This window comes from Streptopelia decaocto (assembly GCF_964273445.1).
Source record: "Streptopelia decaocto genome assembly, chromosome: 4".
Classification (NCBI taxonomy): domain Eukaryota; kingdom Metazoa; phylum Chordata; class Aves; order Columbiformes; family Columbidae; genus Streptopelia; species Streptopelia decaocto.
This window is the reverse complement of record NC_138658.1, coordinates 55,137,819-55,152,485: the sequence shown is the minus strand read 5'-3', so window position 1 is coordinate 55,152,485 and position 14,667 is coordinate 55,137,819. Positions and strand designations below refer to the sequence as shown.

The 14,667-nt window shown below is 39.0% G+C and overlaps 1 protein-coding gene across 6 annotated transcripts in view; it reads right to left on the bottom strand.

Annotated features, from left to right (window-relative positions):
* The window catches only part of ARAP2 (ArfGAP with RhoGAP domain, ankyrin repeat and PH domain 2), a 144,487-nt gene that overhangs the window by 12,211 nt on the left and 117,609 nt on the right, over positions 1-14,667 (bottom strand). For 3 of the 6 annotated variants that reach the window (XM_082050754.1, XM_082050753.1, XM_082050755.1), the window contains 4 exons: positions 10,086-10,168; positions 8,555-8,590; positions 8,020-8,083; positions 2,151-2,282 (listed from right to left, as the gene is read on the bottom strand). In XM_082050754.1, coding sequence (XP_081906880.1) covers positions 2,151-2,282; positions 8,020-8,083; positions 8,555-8,590; positions 10,086-10,168 — 315 coding nt within the window. Of the gene's footprint in view, positions 1-2,150; positions 2,283-8,019; positions 8,084-8,550; positions 8,591-10,085; positions 10,169-12,809; positions 12,897-14,667 lie in introns of those variants that run through there. The other 3 variants (XR_014183881.1, XM_082050756.1, XM_082050757.1) reach the window with 3 other exon arrangements.

Here is a 14,667-nt window from a genome sequence, read left to right as displayed (position 1 = left end):
CTATCTCTGTAAGTGGTGGTAACACTGTGGCAGTTGCACATCCCCACCTCCCCTGCCTTTTCATCGATGTGGAAGGTGCAGGCACATCTCTCTCTTTCACAACACATGCCCCCTCTCCTTCAGTGGGGCAGTTAACAGCTCCTTTTGTTTGCCGTTAGCCAGGACAGGGTAGAGGCACCGAGAAGTCGGGAAGTTTCTGGGCGTCCCTAGCCAGAGTGGGAGGGTGCAGAGAAGCCGAGAAGCTTCTGGAATGCCCACAGCCAGATCTGACAAGACTATAAAAACAGGGTTCCCGCCGAGGATCCCCTTTGTGTGGTCCTCTCAGAGCCACGGGCCTGCTGCCGTTGAGAACCCTCCTGGGACTGGGACACCATCTAAGGTAACCTCCCAGGACTGGGACTGCCTCATCTCCGCGTGTGGGTGAGTGATAACTTACTAGATATTTTCCTCGCTGCATAAGTGAGTGTAGGTCCTTGCCGGAGACAGGCAAGTATATTTCCTCACCAGATAAGTGAGTGTATTAAATAATTCCTTGCTAAGATAAGCAAGGGATTTCCTCACCAGATGAGCAAGTGTAGTATCCTGGAGCCAGGGATGGCTCTGGTGTTGTTTTTTTTGTAAGTGCAGGTATGCACGCTGTGGGTCTCTATTATTCTTATTTGCTGTACCCCAGTAATTTCCTCAACTGATATCTGAACCTGTATTTTATGTTACTGGAGTGCTAACTAATTGTATAAACCCTGCTTCTAATTGGTTGTTTTGCCGGACTTTTCCGGACAGAATAAAAGTGTTTTGGACTTGGCTGTATGCCTAAAACTAATTTTAGAGTCCCTCTGTGACAAACACAAACCATATTATCTACCTCCCTTCAAAATCCTCTAAAATATACAAGAAACAACACTGCATACAGTCAAAGGACCAAAGTGTTCTGTTTCAACACTTATTCTTTGCTGCATTGTTTAGTTACCACTATTTTTCCCAAACAGAACAGCACCTCTACTACCACCACTTCTTCTCAGCTGGAAGTAAGGCAAATAAGTCCTCCCCAGAGGCATCAGTATCTCTGTATAGATACCAGAAATTCATCTCCAGCGTAGGGCAACCAAGATGATTAAGGGAGTGGAGCACCTCCCTTATGAAGAAAGGCTGAGGGAGCTGGGTCTCTTTAGTTTGGAGAAGAGGAGACTAAGGGGGGACCTTATTAATGTTTATAAATATATAAAGGGTGAGTGCCATGGGGATGGAGCCAGGCTCTTCTCGGTGGCAAACAATGATAGGACAAGGGGTAATGGGATCAAGCTGGAACACAAGATGTTCCACTTAAATTTGAGAAGAAACTTCTTCTCAGTAAGGGTGACAGAGCACTGGAACAGGCTGCCCAGGGGGGTTGTGGAGTCTCCTTCTCTGGAGACATTCAAAACCCGCCTGGACATGTTCCTGTGCGACCTCACCTAGGTGTTCCTGCTCCAGCAGGGGGATTGGACTAGATGATCTTTTGAGGTCCCTTCCAATCCCAAACATACTGTGATACTGTGATACTGTGATCTCAAGCTAATATGGTAAGGTTGAGATATATCATTAGTGCGCGTAATGTAGTGACACAGCTCAGTCTCTGCAAAGAGTTGTAACTAAATCCTCTTGTTCTTCATTGAGACTAATAATATTACAACTTAAATGTATCACAGTCAGCTCCATCTGAGCTTTTCCATGACATTCACAGAGCAGATAACTAAAACCGTGCAGTTATTTTATACAGAAGATATGGTGGAATACCCATGCAGAACAGTTTTCAAGTACCTTATTAAAATAAAACTAATCACACGCACTGTAATAATGTGCATTATATTTCCAGCTAAAAGTCCTATTTACTTCTAACGAACAGTCAGTGTTCAAAAATCCTCAAACACACACACACACACAAAATCCACTATTGATTTACTCAACAGCCAAAGAGGTGACACAAGTTTAGGTCACAATGTTTTTTTACATTAAATTGTCATAACTGTTCCCTTAATAATAAAACAATGAAAATTGCATAAAAGCACCTACATTTTATATTTATCCGTCCGTAGAAATTTCAGTATTACTGGACTATTTAAAAGTACAGTATTGTGGTTAGAAACTCTAGATCAAGTTTAAACCCCACTTACTTCTGTACTCGCTCTGATTTTGCAAGTGTTCTTCTCCTGTTGAATGGGAATGAGTGGTAAGCCTCCAACCTTTGGACTTTTAGTTATAGACTGTTTTCTTGCTTTTCCAGCAGGTGGCCATATATCTGCATGCTGAAAAACAAAAGGATTCCTTATTTTTGATGTTCAATTATATAAATACACAATATTCTTTAGTATGTAAAAAACTACCTACTGTATAACACTATGCCCTCCTGCTGTTGGAGAAGAGGAGAAAACACTATGGTGCTTGTAATTACATTAATATTTTCTAAGTGCTGGACACTATCGAGTGAACAGAACCAAAATGCCTCTATACAATTTCACGTATTGACCATCTTCCCTCCATGTTATTATTCCAATTATCTTCTAAGAAAAGAAAATATCATCGATCTAGACAAACACATTGACCTGAGTCACAGTTTCAAAATTTCACATAAGCATGCTTCCAGGAGTCTCAGCAAAAGTTTCTGAAATAGAATTACTGCAATTTTCAAAAAAAAAGTGTTTCAAAATTTATATTAATAATTTAGGAGAAAATAATTGCTTTACAAACAATAACAACATGTGTTATCCAAAAAAGAAATGGTTTGACATTCTGAATGCTCTAAAATCATAATCTACAAATAAGCAGATCTGGCTTCAATAACAGTCTTTGCTTTAGCTCTACTGAAACAGGTCAGTTTTGGGGAGAACTCCAAAGTGTGCAGTTTCACTTTGAGTAAAAAAAATAAGTGGGAAGGAAAAAAAAAAAACAAAAAACAACAAACATGTTAACTGAGTATTTGAAATAAAAGGTTAAGAGCACTTTCTGTAAGAGGTGTATAATGAACTTTCATTAGCAAATCATGTAGAATTTCACATGCAGAAATCTGCGTACATGTGCTTGTAGCTCAGAATCCTCTGGTGATGTTAACGGTAACCAGAAACATAGCTCTGAGGACAAGGTAATAGAAAAGGATTTTCCTAAAAAAAGCTTCAACATGAGATTCTGTGAATCAATGAAGATGTACAAGGCCTAGAGAAGAACAGTTTCTAAAGCTTGGAGATGAGTGCACGAAGGGAAATGAGCACAACTCCAAAGGAAAACTGGCAAGACAAGAACTGCAAAAGAACCCTCATGAAAGCTGAGAATGCTTCATGTAAATATTGGCAAGATACTAATCTAAAGCATCAGTTACAATAAACAGGAAGCAAGAAATTTCCATCTAAACATAAGAAAAAACATTTTTTACTGTGAGAGTGGTTAAACACTGGAACGATCTGCCCACAGTGGTTGTGGAGTCTCCAGTTATTCAAACCTGACTGGACACAGCCCTGAGCAATCTGCTCTAGGTGACCCTACTTTGAAGAAAGGAATTTGACTAGATGTTCCCCAGAGGTCCTTCCAACCTAAACAATTCTGTGACACTGTCCAAATCTGTAACAGATTTCTTTTCACAGATATCAGTATCTTCAGTGTCCTTCATTTTTTTAAATGGTATTCAGTCCTCCACATCCATGAAGCAGGAAGGCTCTTCAAGACTGTATACAAAACTCCACAGTTGTGAGGCTGTGATCATTCTTGCAGATGGTTTGCAAGTAAAAACAGCATTTGTATTAAAAAAAAAAAAAAAATTAGAATTATAGAGTTAGAATAGCAATCTAGAAATCAGAAGCTCCAATTCCAAATTTAGAAAAAGTGTTTCTATAGATTCACATATTTATGGAGTAAAAAATTCTCACACATGGTGCTGACCAGGTTGATGTTAAAGTCTGTCCTCAGAGTTCTCCCCAATGACCATTAAAAACACTTTCTTCCAATGAAACATCAGGAAGGTATTACCTGAAGGAGCAGGTCTTGCCAACCAAAATCAGTTTGTTGTGGACCAAGATACAAGAAACAGATACAATTTCAAATGTGACTGAGAAACTTTAAGTCAGCTTCTAAAGGAAACTGCTTCCCTTAATTTTCAGCAAGCTTAAGGAAACTATCCCTGTCAGCTAAGCAGCCTGATTTCCTTTTTCTGTCTGCTGCATTTCTTAAAAAGAATTCTGGGAAAGTATATCAGAAATACTAGCAGCATATTAGGCCACATAATAAATGTATTTATTCATAGTTTTGACCTATCTGCTTAACTGCACCTCATGGTAATGCAATGTGCCTCTCTCTAGTTGATCAAGGGCAATGGAACTGGAAGAATATTATTGTGTCCATCTTCATATCAATTAATTGCTTCCAATAGTATGCTATGGACGCTATTAAGTGATTTTGTACAAAACTATTATAGAATTCCAGAATCAACTTTCAGCCACACTTTTCAGGAAGATTTTGCATAGAACTTAAGGAAACAATAGTCATCCTGCAAACCTCCTTAGCATTTACCAGCTTGAAGTACAAGATTAATAACCTCTGGACTATCTTAATTTTCTGTATCAAAACTATTCTTGTTACTAGATTACAGTGGTACCTATTCTTTGCTATTTATAGTCTCTGCTCTGTTTATACTACAGGAATAAGCATTATCAGAAAAGAGGAAAAAAAAAAATAATAATAATACTATCTTCCTGAAATTAATTACCAATAAAATCTTATTCTGCTCAAGCACTGAGGAGCACAGTAACATAGATTTATCTCCCTTCTAATTGCAGTGGATCATTAAATGTCAATGTCTTAACACTTCAAAACCTGCTTTGCAGTATTTTTCAATTTGTAATCTAACCTATTCCACTGACAAAATGTGCAGCCTGCAGTCTCTGTAACATAAAGGTGTTCAAATACCGTGATAACAGATAAGGTAAAAGACAACCTATCTTCCCTAAAGATGGCCTCAATTTGAAAATTTAACTAGAAATATTCTCGGTTGACCTTTACATTTTTTTATTAGAAGTGGAATAATGTGATAATAATAGTCTGCTGCTGCATGATACAAAATACTTGGAGATCTTATAGTAAGTTTTAGTAACATGTGTCACTGCATTCTCAAGGCTCAGTGTGTATTTAAAGCAGTAGATTGTAATAAGAACAATACAGCTGTGGTGGATGCACTCAATCCTGCCAGCCAAACCAGCAGCAGTTTGGTCCAGGCTCCAGAGGAGGCAATGGCCTGGGCCATAGCCAGGCCAAGAACTCCTTTTAGGAAATCCACAAGGAAGCAGAATGGCACACTGAACACTGATAAGTTGTGGGTGCAGGGAGTCTTTTCCTACTGTATGCAATTTGACTACAAGTCAACCACTTTATTCTGTAAATATGACAGAGCTCACTCTGCTAAAAAAGTGGGCTGTATGGCAATGGTTTTATTACTCACAGGTCAGTGGATGAGCCCAATTTAAGTTTAATATTAATCATTTAGCTTAAGTAAATGCACACTAAATATAATGAATCATACAGAAGTATAAGGTTGAATGATTTTTAACATACTCTCTGCTTCATGTTACTTAGTAAGCTGGATTTGCTGAAATCTTAAGTTGTAAAGTTCTGCTCATATTTACCAAAAGCAACTACAAACTATGCTGAACACTTGCAATATAAGGCCTGCTTCGCACTTTTCTGAGAAGGATTTATTCAGACAAAACAGAACCTGCAAAGCTATGGACCATAAACAATGTCCACAGCTAAACAAAACAAAGGCACATATGAGATCAGTGAAAAGTATCTAATAAGAAGGAAGAAGTAAAATATTGCTAGTGGACTGAATCATAGTATGAATGGTCTGTAAAGATATAAAAGTCCATGGTTTTCTATACTCTGCGCAGGCACGCAGCTTGAGCCAGCCCTCCTACTATTCAGCTCCTTTTTTTTTTTTTTTTTTTTTTTTTCCTGAGAATTTTGTTTCTGGAAAGTCTGATCTGCAAATGGTTATCAGGCCTCCCCTGAAAGTTTGCCTTCAGAGCTCTAAAATACAGACTTTGGAGCAAACAGTTATCAAACACAGAAGAATCCTGAAATTTGCACCATGATGGGCATCAGGCCTTGCCTGAAAGTTTGCCTCTGGAGTTCGAAAACACAGTCTCTGGAGCAAACGGTTACCAGGGCAGTAAGACACCTGAAAGTTTGTTTTGTGAACAGGTACAGGCACCTGGAGAGAAGGTAAGCAGCATTTGGCTTACCATATTTCCCCCATGCAGTAAATAACAGAGTGAACCTGCCACCAAACTCTTTTAAGTCGTACTTCTCTTTGAGAAATCTAAACATTGTTCTGCACTAAGCAGAACCCTAAATCACTTCCCTGCAAAAATGGCAAATCTGCATCATTAGCACTTAATTTATCATGTAGTTCAAAGACTAACAAATTTACTGATGTCCAGAATGCTGATTAAAAAAAAAAAAGACCAAAACACCACACACAAAACAAAAAACAAAAACAGCAAAAACCACAAACACAATGAATTCCACAAAAAAACCCCTCTAAAAACCAAAAGCAAAAAACCCTCTGAATGTAGCTCATTAGTACTGCTAATTCAGTGTACTGTTTATTCATTGGAATGAAGTTTTTTAAGAAAATAGTATTAATTCATAGCAATTTTTTCTTAATGCACACTAAATTCTTTAAGGTTTTATTAGAAAAAATATCCTGAATACTGAGCAGTGTCTCTCAGTTTTTTATTTAGATTGTCAGAGGAATGTTCAACATACCACACTACCTGATCAGAATCCTAATAGAGTACCCTTCTTGTGATTTTACGTCAAAAGGACTTCAATAGTTACCAGGCTTGCATGAGTTATTTCTAAGTAGCCTATATCAATAACCTCTGAGCCTATTTGTTGTGACACTGCTCATGTTATGCCCATGAGATGTATGCCAGGACCAGTGGCTGTTTCCATAGAAACTGCAATAGTTACTTCAGTTAAGGGAGCTGAAAACAAAGAAAAAAAAATTTGGAAGTCTTCCTTACAAGTCATGCATTATACTTCTAGCATTACAATACATGAAGGTCAGATTCTGTTTTAGAAAGCCTGTATGTATTGCAGTAGTCTTGTGGCTAGTCTACCTTATGTAATACGTAAAACTCAGAGATAATATTATATCTAGTGATGTTTATTGACAGTGATATTCCCAAAAGTTCCTTGAACACTATGGGAATGACAAGAAAAATCTGACACAAACACAAAATCTTTTCAAAACCTTAAACTACATTTTAGTCTCCTGTCAGGTTGAATTCTTCCCATCTCTCTTACTCCTACTTCCTCCTGTGTAAATATTAACTCAATTTGCAAGGATGTGTTATATGGCACTCAAATGCACACCCTCCTCACAATCTAGTAGCAAACAGAAGATTACTTAATTTAGGATAATGCCTATCCAACACAATGAACTGTCAGTGTTAACTAAGCTAATCTGGCCACCAGAGAAATACAGCTGTATTGTCACAGCTCTTCAACAGGGCTAGTTCACACCACTATGTTTTTAAACAAGACACTTTTCTTTCACAACTACTTTGCACGCAGCATCCAAACTAGTAAGTAAAGAAATAGCATTTACGCACTGTAGCACACAGACACACCCTTAGGTCAATGGCCAGAATTTCACTCAGAAGAGTTTCTTACTGCAGAGGAAATGAGTTGTCTTTCTTTAACCAACTTCTCTACAACACAGCAGGAAAAAAAAAAAAAAGAAAAAAAAAAAAAAAAAAAAGGAACATTCTTCTCCCTTACTGTCAAAGCACTGTTTTTACAGAAATCACATTTTAAGTAATAGTCTTCATAGGCTAAGACCCAGCTTTTGGCAGTTTTATTACACTGAGTATTCCAGAAACTTCAATGGCATGGCAACTTTATATCTAATATATCCATAACAAATACATATAATTGTTTAATGGGATTATCATAGCAGTAGTAAAATTTACATTTCTTTGATCAGATTAGTACCTGTGCAGTAAAAATGCTGATCATCCACTCCATCTGTGCATCTTGTCCATCACAACATATATACCTAGAATGCAAGGAAAACAACAAAATCTCCTGTTGCAGTAAAACATATTAAAGAATAGGCTTCTAAACAACTTCAAACAGTGCTTACATTTGTTTATGAATGCTGTCTATATTTATTATTGACATTCACATTAGAAGACAGGGAAATATAAATACTTCAAATTATCACTTTAGCCTACTTTCAAGTCAAGGCATGTGCTTCATTTAAAGCACATACATAGGTTTAAAATCTGTCATTCTACATTTATGAAAACTGTTTGCTTTATGGCCACAGAAGGGAGACAGACACATAACCCCAAAAGATTACCAAAGCATTAGGACTGTTTAATTATTTAAGAAAAACATAGCAAAAAGTCAATATGCAAGCAAAATAATGCCCATTAATTGTCATACATTCTTATTTTGAAATTGAACATTTCAACAAGTGTTAAACACTGAAGTTAAACCAATCCTGTGTTTTGCGTTTACCTACCACTGGTGCTTTTCAGAAAATAATGCGAGTCCCCAGCTGAAACAAATAAAATTTTCAAAAATTAGTTCCAGAAACTCAAGACAGGGACACATTCCTCAAAGTGCATCACTTTCATGTAGTGTTTTTAACAAAAAACAAAACAAAAACAAAGAAAAGTTTAAATGTTTACTGCAAATCTAGAATGAAATTGTGGGTTTGATGATGGATTTTGCTCATTTTCTTACCGTTGATTCCAAGGTAAAGAACATTCTGTTCTGAGCAAAGGGTTACAGCCAAGCCCTGCAGATGATGGCTGACTACTTGCCTCATTTCGGCTGTGGCTGTACTTTCTGAAAGCTGTGGGAAGTAAAACTGCAAAGACGGTGCCCAGCAAAGATTCCTCTACAGTGTGGAAGTCAGAGAGGGAAGAGAGGCAGGCTTGCACTAGAAGCAGAAGGAATCATACGAGCTTACGGAGATTTAAAAATTGGTAGAACAAAGGGAGTAGGTGCACTATGAAGCTTCTGAGGTGAAAGAAACACAGACGTCCCTGGAGATCCAGAAGAGACTTTACAAAATCTGCTTTTGAAAGTAGACTGAAAATAAATGGCAAGAAAAGAACCTATTTGCAAAAAGTCATTTACATAATCTTTTTATGCCTGTTTTGGACTAACGTCCTACTCATTCTGTGCTTAACTCAAAACAAACCAAACAAACAAACCACCACAAAACAAAACAAAACAAACAAACCCCCCCCACAAAACAAAAAAACCCACAGAAAAACAAAAACAAACAAACAAACAGAAACAAACAAAAAAGACACCACCAACTCTTTCTCTAACAGAACTAAGCTTTGAGATTTACAGACCTTTTTGGGGCATTTTGATGTGCCAACTGTAAAGGAAAAGTTCAAGCAGATCTGTTTAAAGGCTACAGTCAACTTAGAATCCCCTTAGGATAGGATCCTATGTACATTGTCTCAGTGCCTCAAAGCTTTGACCGAACAAGTACTGGAAACATCTGAGAAAAACAGGTATCATTTATCACTACTCTTTTCCAGACACATAGTCACTAATGTTTTTAAAGGGCACTGTAGTCTTCAGCTAGAAGAAGAAACATCAAAATAGCAAGGTTCCAGAAAAAGTAAAATCCTTTACTGAACAACAGGGACTGTCACTAAAGGCCATGACTAGTTGGTTTTCTCTTGTCTCTTTCTTCTTGGTGCAAAGAAGGTGGGTTTACCAAACAAATGCAGGACACATACTACAAAACTAAGTGAGCTAGCAGCACACATATCCGTAAAGATAATACATTTAAGATTAAGAAAAGCCAATCAATAAAGTAATTTCCTAGCAGAGAAGAGCTAACATGGAATACAAAAACAGAGATAGAAACAGAACAAATAATATTATGGAGGGTAATTCAATTCAGCATAGTTCAACTGGCTTCTTGACTTCTCCTTGTTCCACAATGTTTTATGTTCCCTTTTCTTGAAGATACTACAAGTACCTGGCTACACAGCGTTTTATCTTATTTTCTTTTCTATTCTTACTTTGTTGGTGGCTTCATTTTCTTTTTCACTCCAAGATAAAGCTTCATGGAATTCACAGGCAACACTTTTTCAGGTTTGCTAGCCTGCAAATAAAATAAGATTCTAATTATTGTATCAGGAATGTGCAAAAGAGAAAATGCCACATGGCCAGTTAGACTTCTTTCATGGTCTGCACCCCTTTTTTCTAACAGATCATTACATTTTTTCCTCTCTTTTTATTCCATTAACAAAGTCTGACAATCACTATTATAGGAAGCAGACTAATGAAGAACTTGTGGTCCACATGAAGGCACAAAATTGTAACATAATTGAAACAATGAAGATGTGGTGGTAAAATTTACAAAACTGGAGTGCCGTTATATAAGGAGGCAAGCTCTTCAAGAGAGACAGTCAAGGAAGATGAGGAGTGGGGTTGCCCTCTGTTAAAGGAGCTCTTCTGCAGGATGGACAATACTATGGTATTTCACAGAATCACAGAATGATTGGAGTTGGAAGGGACCTCTGGTGATCATCCAGTCCAACCCACCTGCTAAAGCATGCACATCTAGAGCAGGTTGCACAGAACACATCCAGGCAGCTTTTTACTATCTCCAGAGAAGGAGATTCCACAACCTCTCTGGGTAGCCTGTTCCAGTGCTCTGGCACCCTCAAAGTAAAGAAGTTTCTCCTCATATTCAGATGGAACTTCTTGTGTTTCCATTTGTGGCCATTGCCCCTCGTCCTATCGCTGGGCACCACTGAAAAGAGTATGGCGCCATCCTCTTGACACACACCTTTCAGATATTTATAAGCATTGATAAGATACCCTCTCAACCTTCTCCGGGCTAAACAGACCCAGCTCTCTCAGCCTTTTCTTATAAGAAAGATGCTTCAGTCCCTTAGTCATCTTCATAGCTCTTTGCTAGACTCTCTACAGTAGTTCCTTGTCTTTCTTGAACTGGGGAGCCTAGAACAGGATGCAGTACTGCAGACATGGTCTCACAAGCGCAGAGGGGAAGGATCACCTTTTGTGACCTGTTGGCCACACTCTTTCTAATGCATCTCAGGATGTCATTGGCCTTCTTGGCCACAAGGGCACATTGCTGGCATGGTTAACTTGTCCACCAGGAATCCCAGGTCCTAAGGTGGTGGTGGAGACTGAACTTGGTGTCCTTTGGACCAGCATTCTGCGACCTGGCCACTCGTCTAACAGAGATGCCCACCCATTTGCTTCAGGCCCGGCCACCCAATTAGGACGAAAAAAAAAGCAGATGAAGCCTTTAAACAACCCAAGGAAGTCTCTGGATAATAGATCCTGGCTCTTTGGAGCAGCAGATGGAGAAAGCAGGGCTTTGCTCTCCCTAGTATCTTCTGGAAGGGCAACACAGTGGGACAGAAGCAATCCAGCTGGTCTTTGGAAGGTGTCAGGGATAAATTCCTGACACCAGTACTGGAGAGGCCAGCAAGGGGCAATGCACAGCTGAATCTGCTATTCACAGGCAAGGAAGAAATAGTTAGGGATGTGATAATGTGCAGTATTGGCCATAGTTACCATGAAATAGTAAAGCTGAAGACCTTGAGGGTGAAAAAGATGACAAGTTAGCAGACAACAGAAGACCACAGAGATTAGAAGAGCGACATTTGGCTTTTTCAAGGAACTGATAGGTGGGTATCCATGGGAGGATGGAACTTTGAAGTATGAAGGAGCTAAGGAAAGCTGGTAAGTCTTTAAGGACAGCATTCTCCAAGAACAAGAACAGTTCATCCCAACAGTCAGGAAAACAAGTAGATTTATCAGGAGACAAGCCCAGTTAAACAGGTAGCTCATGGTGGAGCTCCAATGTGTACAAAGCCATTATACAGCAGGTGGAAGCAGGGAGAGACTATGAAGGAAGAAATTGAGAAACACTGCCCAGGACATGCAGACATGGTGTTAGGAAAGCCAAAACTCATTTAGAATTTTGATCTGCTACTGACATTAAGGGCAACAGGAAGAGCTTCCACACTGGTACATTAGTAATAAAAGGATGAACAAGGAAAACGTAGACCCAACACTGAACAGGGAGGGTGAATTAGCAACAGCAGACACAGGTAAGGCTAAGGTAACTCAATGTCTTCTTCGCACCAGCAAAGTCTCCTAGGCCTCTACACTTACATACAGGGTTCAAGAAGGAGAATGACAACTGTACCAGAGGAGCACTGAATAGAATCAGGAAAGACCTGAGAGAATTTGTCATGCAAGTCCATTGGATCAGACAGGCTGCATCCAAGGGTTCTGAGTGTACTGGCTGACATCCTTGAAAGGCTGCTCTGTGCCATCTCAGGAATGTCAGAGATCAGGGGCAACTGCTGGTAACTGGAAACTGGAAAAAGAAAAACATTGCATCCACCCTCATCATCAATCATCCTGGAATGAGTTTTCTGGAGCATGTTTCTGAGCATGTGGAAGAGAAAGTGCTACTGGAGAACACACAGCATGACCAACATGATTGATTTCTGCAATAAAATGACTGGACTTGTGGATGCTGGGGAATAGTGGATGTAATTTACCTCAACTTTTCCAGGCTTCTCACACTGTCTCCCACAATATTCTCCTAGCCAAGTCGGGACATTACGGTCTGCATGGGTGGACATCAGACTCAGAGGGTGGCAGTTAATCAGATATACTCCAACTGTGGACCTATGACAAGGGGAGTACTGCAGGGGTCGGTCCTGGCACCTGTCCTTTTTAACATCTTCATCAATGACCTGGAGAAGTCAAACACCAGGTTTGCACAACAACCCAGAGGACCCATCAGTATGCTTGGTGGCAGGGCTGAGTTCCAGAGGGACCTATACAGGACAAAGACATGGACCAACAGGAATCTTACAAAATTCAACAATGACAAATACCATGTTCTGCAGTGGGGAAGGAAAAAGCCCTCCAGTGACACAGACTGGAGAGCAGGTCTGCTGAGAAGGACTTCAGGGTTCTGGTAAGATAGCAAGCTGGGCAAAAGCCAGCAGTGTGCCTTGGCAGCAAAGAAGGTCTCCTGGGCTGTGTTAGCAGAAACACAGCTGGTAGGCTGAGGAGAGTGATTTTACCCCTCTCCTCAGCACTTGTGAGACTGCATCTGCAGTCCTGTATCCTAGTTTTGTGCCCCCCCCCAAAAAAAAAAAACTCTGGAGCAAGTTAAGCAGTAGCACACCAAACTGTCTGGGGTTGCAACACTTGCCCTGTGAGGAGAGGCTGACCAAACAGCAGCCTCCCAGCACCTATAACAAGCTATCAAAAAAAACAAGTGAGGCTCTTCACATCATGAGAAGATTACTACATATGAGGAGAAACTTTTTCCCATGAGGACAGTCATGTATGGCAACAGGCTTCCCAGAGAGTTTGTGCAACCTCCACCCTTGGGGATTTTCAAGACTTAACTGTACCAAGCCCTGAGCAAGCTGTTCTGACCTCAGTTGCCAGCCCTGCTGTGAACAGCAAGTTGAGCTACCGATCAGAAGTTCCTTCCTTCCTTGTTCCTTCTTGAACAAACTACCTTTAGCCAACCTACAATATCCATAGTAGGTATGAGAACTGAACACGCCTGGAGGATGAAATGCTGAAAGGAAACAATGAAGTTCTCATGTATACTATCATACTACAGAACACAATCACACCTCTTTAGTACTTTTACGTCAAGTGGTTTAGCTTTCTATTTAGGAAAACAAACAAACAAACAAAACCAACACAAAACCAAAAAAACCCCAAACCAAACAAACCCCAAAACAAATTATTAAACAAATCTTATAATCCTAGTACGTAAAGTTAGTCCATAAGATCCTGGATTCTCAATTTCTCCCTCTACAGCTTTTAATATCTAACACTCCAGTGTGGTGAAAAAGAGACAGAATCTGAGAAGCCATAAACATTTAAAAAAACAAAACCAAAACACTACACAACAGTTGTATCGTTTGTCTTCTTGTGTAACTTCTCTCAAAGCAGCAGTACTGCCAGGATGAAAAAAAACACCCCTACAAAACACACTATTTAGTTAAACAACAGTATTCTTCTCACAAAAATGCACTTTAAGGAAGACATTCGTCTCTGCGTGAGCTTGTCTCTTAATAACAGTATATTAAAGCAGTATGCTATTTCAGTCAACTAGCACAATGTTGTAATTTCACATACAATATTAAAAAAGTGAAAAGTTTCCATGGTAATCTCTCTTGAATGAGAAAAACACTTAACAGAATGTATCTCCACCTGCATATACAAACTTAATTTGCTGTTAATGAGAATTTATAAATTAATTAGTACAGGCAGTCTTATTAAATACAACTTCCCATCTGCAATGTCAAGCTTTCTTACTACTCATTTCTAAATATGACTAAAATTAAACCAAGATTATTAGTGGTAGATGTTTCCTTTTGAGATGTTCAAAAACTGATATACACTATTTTGTCAGAATAGTATTTCCATTTGCTTTTAAAACAATGTAAAACCATTTAAAAATAACACTGTTCAAAACTCCACTTGAGTTGGGAATTTAATGTTTTATAAATCAGACTAGCTAAAAAAAACCAGATTGGAAAGTAGTACAACAGTCCTATCATAAACTCTTCCCAAGAT